Source organism: Colletotrichum orchidophilum (genome assembly GCF_001831195.1).
Source record: "Colletotrichum orchidophilum strain IMI 309357 chromosome Unknown Scaffold_45.1, whole genome shotgun sequence".
NCBI classification, from domain to species: domain Eukaryota; kingdom Fungi; phylum Ascomycota; class Sordariomycetes; order Glomerellales; family Glomerellaceae; genus Colletotrichum; species Colletotrichum orchidophilum.
The window spans coordinates 34,573-45,880 of record NW_019173001.1 but is presented as its reverse complement, the minus strand read 5'-3'; the positions used below and the strand labels follow the sequence as shown (position 1 = coordinate 45,880).

General features: G+C 53.6%; 3 protein-coding genes across 3 annotated transcripts; 2 read left to right on the top strand and 1 right to left on the bottom strand.

Moving 5' to 3' along the window:
* Nucleotides 1-285: 285 nt before the first annotated feature.
* CORC01_06137 (GANP/Nin1/mts3/eIF-3 p25 family protein) lies at nucleotides 286-1,204 on the bottom strand (the record flags this gene model as incomplete). Its single annotated transcript, XM_022617779.1, has 2 exons — nucleotides 286-567; nucleotides 653-1,204. The coding sequence occupies 2 exons, from the start codon at nucleotides 1,202-1,204 to the stop codon at nucleotides 286-288; spliced, it is 834 nt and encodes a 277-aa protein (XP_022475665.1).
* Nucleotides 1,205-6,526: 5,322 nt separating this feature from the next.
* Nucleotides 6,527-6,932, top strand: CORC01_06136 (uncharacterized protein; the record flags this gene model as incomplete). The annotated part of the gene is made up of 2 exons (XM_022617778.1): nucleotides 6,527-6,749; nucleotides 6,823-6,932. 2 exons carry the CDS (start codon nucleotides 6,527-6,529, stop codon nucleotides 6,930-6,932), a joined length of 333 nt encoding a protein of 110 aa, XP_022475664.1.
* A 1,289-nt stretch (nucleotides 6,933-8,221) lies between these two features.
* CORC01_06135 (uncharacterized protein) lies at nucleotides 8,222-11,190 on the top strand (the record flags this gene model as incomplete). Its single annotated transcript, XM_022617777.1, has 2 exons — nucleotides 8,222-8,304; nucleotides 8,469-11,190. 2 exons carry the CDS (start codon nucleotides 8,222-8,224, stop codon nucleotides 11,188-11,190), a joined length of 2,805 nt encoding a protein of 934 aa, XP_022475663.1.
* Between the last annotated feature and the right edge of the window lie 118 nt (nucleotides 11,191-11,308).

Sequence of the window (11,308 nt, the reverse complement as noted above, 5' to 3'; positions counted from 1 at the left end):
ATATATGTCACCATTTGATTCATGACCTTTGAAGTGTCATCATAATTGACAGATCAATTTTCGAGACGACGCCTTTCGCCCATGCGTGGGCAGTGAGTATGCTCGCCGTTCGCCTGAGTTATCAAGATATGACGAGACACCTTTGGACTCATCGCGTTATCAAGGGCGCATGCATGGTTAGATCGTGAACGCCCGGCTTGGATTCCAGCATCCGAGCTCCCCTCTCATGGTCTATCGCATGATATTAATACAACAAAAAACACCCTCCTCCACCATGGCACCTCGTTACACAATGGTCTCCAATTCCCTGGCATATCCCAGCGCGTTCTCTATCACCATCTGGCTCATTTCCTTCTCGGTGGTGCCGTCCTCTGCGGCAACGCCCTCAGCAGTGTCGGGGAAGAAAATGTGGCCTTCCTTCAAGATCCAGCCCCGCTGCTGAGCGAAAGAAATGACATCGCCCTCGGAGTCAAGGAAGAGGAGCGACTTTGCGGAGCTGATGGGCAGGCTGGGGTATGCGCGCTCGCTGCTTGAGGCGATTTCGGAGCGGATTTGATAAGTAAGAATCTGGAAGATGGATGTGTTAGCCTTTGGAGGTTCTTTCTGCAAAAATCGTCTTGGAGTCACATAGAGGACTGGGCAATGGGCATACCTCTGAGAACACACCGTACTCCTCGCTGGGTACCTCACGGCTTTTCAGAGCGTTCCACACGCGGTCGTAGCTTCCCTCCATCAACCACCTCTCCAGACGAATCGGGTAGCCCAGGTACTTGTCGCTCTCCACGGCGCTGCTATCGCCGCCGCCCTCGCGGTTTGCGAGGCTCTCGAGCTCGGAGTGGAACTCGGCGTAGCGACCTTGGGTCAGGAGCAGGAGCAGGTAGAGGCCGGTGACCTTGTTCCGCTCGGGCAGGTTGGGGGCCAGGACATTGGAGGGAAGCTCGTAAAAGGGCTGGAGCTGCTGGACGTAGCGGGTGAAGGCGTCCGGGTTCTTTGCGCGGATGGAGGCGAGGGCGCCCAGCTCGTATGTCTCGCGGGCGAGGCCGAGGAGCTGGGGCGACGTCTTTGGGTTCGAGGGGGTGAGGGCGTTGAGCTGGAGGAGGTGGAGCTTGGCTTTGGAAAGGAGGGCGGAGGACTCGGCGTAGGGGAGGGAGGAGCCCTTGGTCTTGAGCTGGGTGAGGACCTGTTGGAGGTTGCGGTCCGCCATTTTTGGGGATGCTTGCTTATGGGATGGATGTGGTTGCGGGGTGTGGTTGGGTATTTGCTCCGGTCGTCGGGGACTGATGTCGGGTAACGATCGCAGGAGGTCAGCAGCTTTTCTGGTACTATGCGAATTCGATTGACAGGGTTGCTTCGGTTCGGATTCGTGGGCAGGGAATGAGAGGTGTGGTTTTGCAGTGGTGTTGATCGTGTCAAAGGTAGAGAGTCTAGATGTCGACGCTTTGAGCGTTTGGCTTAACAGGCTGAGAGGCTGACGAAAGGTGCCGCCGGGCCAAGCTGGCAAGGTCCGTGCAGGGGTTCTTCCCACTATTGCACTAGCTTTTCTTGGTCTAGGCAGGTCTGGAGCTGCCTGAGCTGGTCATCAACGAAAGCGTCGAAATGCTTGCTGATGTAATGCAGCAGGGACCACGTGATGCGGAAGCGGAAGCGGACCAGCTGGCCGTGCCCGGACGAGTTCCATCCCCGGTCCCTGCTCCGCTTTTATTACCCCAACCCACCTCACCTCGCCGTGTCGGATTCCGGCAGGCGTCTTGCATGACTTTCCCGCGCCTTCCACTGGGTAAGTCGGTATCATGATGTGAGTGATAGTTGGACAATCTTGAAACTTCTCTTCTTGGGGAGCCAGTGAACGTTGTCAATTACATTTCCATCGACGATATCTAAGGCGAAACCCATGAGAGCTTTCGATGATTTCACACTTTCTGTGTCCCATCACATAACGCATCGACATGCCGACAGCTGTAGCTTATAGACACCCATCAGCGAGAAGACAATTTTCTCAAATCGCTGACCGAAGTCATTCTCAGCGTCGGGGTTTGACTTGTCTCACAGAATGGCTTTATGAAGTTTATGGGTACGGATACACAGACAGTGGCTAATGTAGAGCTCAATAAGCACCTTGCGATGATCGGTAACGTTAAACCACCTGATTCTGTAGCATCAATATCGACGAGCTGGCCAGAAATTGTGAATCAAAGCCACACTTTAGATTTATTTGAATTCATTGCCGCCAAAAGGAGGCTATTCCGTTCCTCGACTTGAAAAAAGAAGCCAAAAAAACATATACACGCTAGAAGAAACCCGCTAAGAAATTATAATCTTCTTGATGTAGCAAATCATTTCATTCTCCTCCTGGGTCGGGATTCATAGTTGATGGGTCCATCTGCAATCGAATGTGGAATAAACACCGAGGCGTTTGTTGTAATTAGTGTGCTATCTTCTTAAATACTTATTCCTACCGAGCCGCCGTCGACGACCACCTCGGCTTCATCGCACAGGTCGTGACTTTTGTAATTGTGGCTTGCACGTGGATGGGTGCAGTCAGTTTGTGCCCGTGATCCGGTGCAGGTTGAGGGACTTGAAAGCGACCTTTCGAGTCTCTGGCACTCACGTAAAGGCGCTGTCCAAAGTTTCGCTTTTACATTTTCCACATAACCATTGCCTACTTGGGCCTTAGCTCACAAATCCGTGAAAAATCGAGTTCATTCGCCGTTTTAGTGACAAGTGAAGTTCTCAGAATGTTTCGCATTTCTCAGCTTATTGAGAAGAAACGAGGTCTCTTTAGCTGACTAGTGTGTAGAGGGACTCTAGACAAGTAATGCCAGGTTTTCTCCGTGCCTCCCGTGGTGAACTAGGTACCAACTCCCGTATAGGAAAGAGTGTAGGTAGGACCCTTGACGGCTACAAAAAGCTTAGCGGAAGCGTGTTGCCGTGGTAGAGTAACCAGTCGTCTCTTCATTAGTCATCGTGAAACTCCAATTGGCAACTTCTTAAAACTCGAGAAATACCATCTCCACGGCTTTGAATCAATTCCCGAGTCCCCTGTAATTTGATCAACATATTCGTAAAGTAGTTTGAACGAAAGAGGCAGGAAAAGAATATTGTCGAGAAGGCTGTGATGAACCTCTTTGTATCGGAAGATTCGGCCCTCCAAATCCGCGATCAGGTTTCCTACCGTTTTTGTTGATTGAGGCTGGGGTCTCTCGAATACCCCTGGGATACGTGTTGTATGTTATGGTGCTGTGGGTGATGGTACTGTGCTATCAGGGCGGCTTTGTAAGTTATTTTAACGTGAACCGGCTAACGGGTGGATTCGTGTCTCGACTATGGCCATGTCCAAGTCAAGACTGATTTGCTCTCACAGTGACATTTGAAAGAAGTTGCCTAGTTTAGACTAGAAATATTCATGAGTATTCCATGTCTGGGAAGCCAGCGTGGAGGTGGATAGCCGTACGTCCCCATTCCTAGGTGTACCTTGAGCACCAGGATGATGGCACTATCGTGTAGCGAGAAAACCTTGGTAGATAACCCTAGCAGAGAGGCGAAGCAAGATAGAAATCTTATGATCATAATTCTCCGGCACAAGACCAATCCAGTCAGCCGACGGTTATTGGAAGTCGGGGAATTGTGAGAGCCTCGAGTTCTCTACGGCGTGTTCAGTCCTTTGCGCAGCGACATTTGTGGTTGTAACAAAGCCGACGCCATCTCGACCATCTCAGGCGTCTAGCCAAGTGTCATCAATAGGATGCCTTGATCCCATGAAGTAGGTCTTTTCTTTCTCATCACTCAACACTCCAAAAGCTACCTCTTCGGTCGTAGTACTCTTTCAAACATCTTCAGTTCAGTTTCTACAATCTCAAACTTTCCACCTGGAACCAATGACGCCCAACAACCATAATCATGTAGATTCAGCACATCGCGCTGCCCAGTTTCCAGATAGTAACCGCCGCCTTCTTCGCCGCCTCGGCTGAAGCAAAGGTGTACTGCACCGACAAGCCGGCAAGGCCGTTGCCCAGGCCAGCTGCGACGGCAACCAGCCCGCCAACACCTTTCTCCTCGAGGATCTCCAGGTCTGCGACCACATCGCCGAGGATAAGATCGACTCGACTTCTCCGACCCCATCGAACGCGACTTCAAGGGATGCCCCGAGACCGGGCAGATCAGCTATTCCAGCGGTGGATAAGACTATAGTGTGGTCTTTGTGTGTGTTCAGTCGCCGAATAAATATCTGTGCATCGCCTGTTCGTTTTGAGCAGGCCGCGATTCCTCGTTTCGGACCAGGGGGGCGTGTCCTGCAAGATTGTAGAAGGCTGAACCAGCAGAAGTGAGAGAGATGCAGATTCTGATACTGGAATCGACTGTGTGTTACTTCGAACCTTGCTTAGAGATTAGACTAGCTCTTTCATGAAATTGAAAGGACCAATCCATGACTGGGTATCCGTGACAAGCAAAGAAGTAGCACCACGGTATCTCTTGCTGTTACCTTTGGTTGTCGTTGAGTTGACTTGAACAACCAGTGCGATATGATGAGTAGTTAGTTTGTAAGACGGAGAACAGTTAATTGGGAGATTGGCAAAATAATGTCATCGGTGACAGCGAAATTGAAACTCTCGATGTGATTGTGGGAAATAAATCCCATCGCGCTCGTTTTCACTCCTTGAGAATCTTATCTAAGAAATTACTTGGCAAAAGACCGCTGAACGCTTACACGAGGTTGAACTTGAAATCACTGCAAAACCATTGCGAGAAAGCGCGCTGAGTGATGCAGTTGCCCTCACAGGCTGCATGGTCACGCAAGAACGCGCCGCTGCTAGATGAATCTGAGTTGATAGGCGGGCAGAGGTTGGAAATTGCATCTGAGGTTCACGCTCTAAATTTAATTCTAATTCTAATTATTGCTCAAGTGTCGATCTGCCGCAAACACCCATCGGGACTGGACCCAGGCGCTGGTGGCATATGAGCCTCTTAAACTCAACGCGCTATGCGCGCGGCTAGATGTATAAACATGTCAATCCAGTCTCCTTATCAGGCCGTAGATGAAGCATGCTACGGATAACGGTTCATTACGTATCTGGGCAAGGTTATAATCGATGGCTCGAGTGTCGTGACTTCGGACGGAACGATGGGACGGCTGGGATTGGATGAGCGCCGTGGTGGCATCAATGACGCAGGTGGGTTTGGGGAATTTTGGATTTCGGGTGGAAAGGCATGGAACAAGAGAGAGAGGTCGCGGCAGACATGCAGTGGGCAAGGTGTGAGTTGGTAGTCTCGTGGAAGACTCTTATTTACTTCAAAGGTCGCGAGTTTGAGCCGGATTTCTCCCATCTGTTAACCTTCTATATTTCATTCGGGACTGGGCGAACAGAGCACAGAATCGTGATGCCCATGAAGCTTCTGCCAAGAAGGGGAAAGAACGACAATGAGAGACGTGGCGGGAGCGATTCCGATTGCGATCGGAATTGGCCCCCAGAGAACGGGACGGGCAGCTGCGGCGTGCAAAGTCACTCGCAGGTCACTCGAGAAATGTAGGCATGGGTTGTTTCTATGTTTGGAAACAACAAGACATTCTCGAATTAACCTTGTGTTAATTGTGGCTGAGCAAGCAGGCTGCGCAGGGAAAGGCGAGATACCCGAGTGGAGGGACTTTGTGATTGTGAATTGCGAAAGTCAACCAACACATGGGCCGCGTATGATTGGCTTGGATTGAAGTGTGAGTGTGTCTCGTGAGAACTGGTCAGAGCACCCTCACTTTCTCAAATTAAGATGAGAGATTGATGGGGTAACGATGGGACTTTTGAGATTTTTCATGAGTTCATGAGATGTCATGAGAATAATGTGTGGCGCAGAGTAAGTTACCTACGAATACTAGGGGATCGAACAAATGCAATGTACTAGGTACCTTATGAAAAGATGTGCCATGTGAGATTGAGAGGGGCACCTGGGGCCAACGGTCGGATGGTGGCGCATGCACCCAGCCATCACCTCGTTGGATTTCTTCTCCCTTGTAGGGGCAGGACATGGGGGCGGGGAGTTCTGTAACGTGAGGCAGCACGCAGCGGGACAAGCAGCCAGAGGTCGACTGAAGGCCATGTGAAGGAGGACCGACCGATTGTCGGGGCCTTCCTTCCCGTCGTTCGAAAGATGTGCAGGAAGCAGCATCGTTTGATGGCGCTCCTGCTCTGTTTAGAGCAACATCATCTTTTGAGTCGTCGACCTCGCCATGCCAAGTCTTTGTCTTCAACCTTGCATTCCTCATATTTTCCTTCTGCCTACCTTATTCGAATCCCATCTTGTGCCTCTCCCGTCAAGCCCGTAAAGTATTCCGAAGCATCGATATCCGGCTCTACAAGCCACCATTGCGAACAAAGTTTCGAAATTCTCCCACACGTTCCGGCATGTGCCACTTGATCCCGCTGGTTCCTCCCAACTCTGTTTTAGCTTGACTCGGCCGAACCCTCAGCTGTCTGCCGCACCAACTCGCCAACGAACCCCCTGTTGTCATTGGAAGACAAAATACCCAAGGGCACAGATGACAAACTACGACTCCCACGACTCCTACTCGGCGCCGTACGCGCGGCTTGGCCAGGGACATGCGCCGGGTGCCGTGCGAGGCCCACACCACAATGCCCGCGGCACCAGAAGCGCCAGTCGCAGTGGAACAGCCGCTGCGTCTGGACCGCATTCCATCTCCAAGGACCACGCACAAGCACAAGGACGAGGACAAGCTGGTCTCCATCTGGGAAAATCCATTGGTGAGTCCCCTCTCCCTTATTTGCCCTTTTCATCCCCAGCTCCCTTTCGTGGAGACCACCTCATTTTATCAAGCCGGGAGCCCGAAGGACCCCCAAACTGGAAATGCTGCTGCTGCTGCCGCCCTATCCTTCTTTGCCAACACACTGGACACCATAATTCCATGCATCGGCCATGGCATGTGACAAGCGAAATACGTGCGTGTAGACAAGCGCACAAGGGCTGAAATCTTCGGACTTGCTGGAAGCCACATATGTGCACATGCCAGACTTCTAAAGGATCGAGGCTGCTTTGCCTCCAACCATACATCGCCGCTCGCTCTCTGTCTTCGAATAGCCACGGATTGCCGCTGCCATGCCCTCTGTTCATGTTTGTTAAGATGACATATCCTGGTCACTGACGAAATGGACGGCCGTCAAACGATAAAAGGGGTCTCCAACGCGGATTGAACGTCTTACATGCCTCATCCTGGAGCGGCCCCTCTCGATTACCTTTCGGTACCTGATCCTCGAGACCAGCTCACCCCCTGCTCCGCCCACTGCCAACCTGGAAGGTACAGACAAAGTACCCTTCAATTTTCGTGGCCGCAGCAAGGAGCTGCAGCGACATACCAACATCAGCATGACCGCAAACGCTAAAAAAGACGAAGACTTGTTGCTGTCCAGCTCTTCAGCTTCTGCTGCTGCCACAGCGAGCTAGCGCCCCTGCTGCGGCTTGGGCGGTGAATTACCAAGGGCACTCAACGACTTGCGACGAGACCAATGACCCCTCCTCTATAACTTCCCTGGTCAGTCCCGCTTTCCGGATGATGGCAGAGAGAAGGGAGTTCCCCCCCTCACTCCTGACCCAAGAGAGAAATGCAACATTGGCACCTGGCACGCCTATCCGAAGCTGCTCCCATGTTTCACTAGCCGGCTCGGGCACACGAAAGAAAAGGGGACTGCCAGCTCTCCTGCACGCTAAAAAGAAAGGGCCCGCCGTCGAGAATTCGAGAATCCCAAATGCTTTGAGCTTCGACCTGGACTCTCCACCCCGCTTCCGGACACCCTCGCCCTTCGATTCAAGATAGAGAGCAAATGAAAGCAGACACAGTTCATAAAAGGATCCAAAGACTTGGATATTTCCCAAGTCCATTCCGACATCAGCTCAGCCTTTATTGATTGTTTTTGATTACCTACGTCTTCCTTCGTCAATTTCCACCCCACTCAGTATTACTTCCCCCTCCCGCACCCTTGCCGGGCGTGCTCAGGAAGAAGACCAGCCCGGCGAAAAGCAATAGCCAGCAGCAGCAGCAGCAGCAGCTCCTTTTTCCAGGGGCTCCAGAAGGCGGCCAGCCCAACTGTCAGCAAAAAGACCACCACGCAGAAAAAAGCTGGTGGTGGCTCCAACCTAAACGTCATTCGACTCAACCCCCGCTGACTGATATCCTCCTATTTATGCAGCTGCACCTCAGCCCAAAAACACAACTGACGAGATGCCACAATTCGGCGCAACCTTCGTTCCTGGAGGGTTCGATGACTACTACATGCCCGAGGTCGTTGCACCTGCTCCTCAACGGTACGCGTAGTTCCTCATTTTAATCTTGGCGGATCAACCATGGGTCCTCCTTTCCCGCTGGCTGGAACTGGAGATGGGGCCGTTTTTGGCGCCGCTCCTTGTCGTCTTTGTTCCGTCCCTTTTCCCAACTCGATAGCTTTATGCTAACCGCACCTCTCTTCCAGTGTAACGCCCCAGGTCCCCCAGAACATGCAAAACGACCTTCAGCGCATGGAACTTGAAGCCCGCGAAGTCGATCCGAACCGAGCCACCTCCAACATCACCAACCGACACGGCCGAGAGCCCTCCCTGTCATCTGTCCTCAAGCCAACCATTCCTGGTGCGCCCTCGCTGCCGCCAAAAGGAGAGTCCGACGCCCCAGCCGGCGCACCCCAGACCGATACCTACAGACCCTTCCACGAGAACAGCGCAAGCGGTAATCACCACAAGATGCGGCCCAGCGCGGCGCCCTCGTTCTCTCCTTTTCCCAAGGTCAAGGGCGACAACGTGCCCCCGACTGACGAGGAGAAGGAGGAAATTCTATGGAACGCCCGCGAGCATGTCCTGCACTCCAACAACGTGTCTATGCAGCTGTCCTGGGCTCGCGACACCTTGGCGTGGGCTGAGATTGTCATGGAGGCCAGGGCTAGAGACCCGGAGAGTGGCCGCCAAACACCAAAAGTCGAGCACGAACTGCGCGCCGATGCGATCAACATCGTCAACTACCTCGTAGGCCAGGAACACCCCGAGGCACTCTTTATGAAGGCAAAGTGGCTTGAGTTTGGCAAGTTTGGCTGCAGACCGGACAAGCGAGATGCGTACACAAAATACCAGCGCGCGGCAGAACTTGGGTATGCGCGTGCGGAGTATCGTCTGGGTATGCTTTTTGAGAACTCAAACGACTACAGCAAAGCTGTCGAGCACTACTACCTCGGCCTGCGACTCAAGGACTCGGCCGCGATGTACCGCTTGGGTATGATGAGTCTGCTCGGCCAGCACAACCATCCGAAAGACTACCAGCGGGGTCTCGACCTCATCAGGGAGGCTGCAGACCTTTCGGATGAGGATGCGCCTCAGGGGTCGTACGTCTACGGAATGCTCCTTGCCAAGGACCTTCCTGACATTGATGTCCCTGAGGCTTTGCTTCCTGCGGATCTGCCACTGGCGAAGATGTATATCGAGAAGGCTGCTTACCTCGGCTTCTCCAAGGCACAGTTGAAGATTGGCCAGGCCTACGAGCTTTGCCAGCTCGGGTGCGACTTCAACCCCGCGTACTCACTCCATTACTACGGCCTGGCTGCCCAGCAAGGACAGCCCGAGGCGTCGCTTGGTGTAAGCAGATGGTTCCTATTCGGGTACGAGGGCATCTTCAACAAAAACGAGCAGCTCGCCTTCAAGTATGCTCAGGATGCTGCTAACGGCAAGCTGCCGACTGGAGAGTTTGCCATGGGATACTACTACGAGATTGGCGTCCACGTCCCCAAGGATCTCCGCCAAGCCAGATTCTGGTACGAAGCCGCCGCCGATCACGGCAACAAGGACGCTAGAGGCCGAATTGATGCCTTGGACCACGAGAAGAGTCTGACAAAGGCTGACCACGAGACAACGACGCTGACGAGGATCAAGTCGCAACATGGATCCCAGCGAGGCAAGAGACCTGATCGCTTCAAGGCGCCGAGTACCATGCCGAGTGTTTCCGAGAGCGCGCCGGTTACCCCCACCGATGCCCACCCTGGCTATCCGTCTACATCGGCCAAGACGTCCCCTCATCCATCCCCCAGAGCGCACCCTACTTCAGTGCCGCACGACAGCATTGACTTTCCCGACCCGTCACGACCCAACAGTATGGGCAATAGACCAGCCGCATTCAACGTGAACCTCGACGCCAACCTGGCAATCCGGCCCAAGTCGGCTGCCCCGTACCCGGAAGATGATCGGCCTGCGCCGCTCAACCTGAACAGACCGAAATCGACGGCTCCTTACCCCGAAGATGATGTGCACGGCAGGGGCGCCGGGCCTCAACTCTCCCCTCATTACAACGCTGGCAGTCGCCCCGTCTCTGGTCCACACTCGGATCGCCCCGGTAGCGCGTTCGGCATTCGTACCGGTCCCGGTGGTCCTCCGGGGCCGTCAGGCAATATTCGCGCTTCACAATCGATGGGCAACATGATCCCGCCAGCAGGTTCAGACCCACGCGGTCGCGTGCCTGTTGGAGCGCCCGCGGGATATCGCCAGGCGAGCCCTGGTCCCGCAGCGAGACCCCCAAGTCAACCTTACCCAGCGGTTGGTGGCCTTCCTTCCAACCCAGCCGTCAACAGGCCGCCTAAGCAAAATCAGTACGCCAATCCGCAACAATCTCCATCCTTCCAGCAGGGAAGCTACGGTCCAAGCGATTACGGCCAGCCTACGCCGCCGCCAGCACAAGCTGGCAACTTTGGTCAACGTACATCATCCATCCCCCCTGAGGCTCAGCATGGATATGGCAGGGGCGCGGCGTCTCAACGTATTGACTCGATGCCACTTAGCCCCTCAGGTAACCCGCGTCCTGGTCCTGGACCGGCGGGCGCGCCCCGGCCTTTCCCCAACCGACCAGACCTTGCCGATCAGCCCGGTCGAACGGGCAGCGCGCCGCCTTCATCCCAGCCGCGGCCGCAGCAGCAACCCAGCCCTGCTCCTAGCGCTCAAACGATGCCCCCTCCAAAGAAGCAAACGACGGGCCAGGGACCTGCCACCTTTGAGGCGATGGGCATTCCCAAGGGCAAGGATGAGTCGGACTGCGTGAGTAAAGCTGCACTGTTATTGACGAGCGCATTACTAATAATGACGATAGATCGTGATGTAAATTTCTCTCAGATACCAATTTCACTTAACGAAATGATGCTTTCCCAGCATACCATCGGGGGTTAGCCGGAGCGTGATATGTAGATAAGCATCCAATTGGGCTCATGGGACGGACAGCCGAACGGTAGTCCAACAGCACCTGAGGGACAATTGAAAAACCTTTTAAGTTCCCAAAATTGACCAA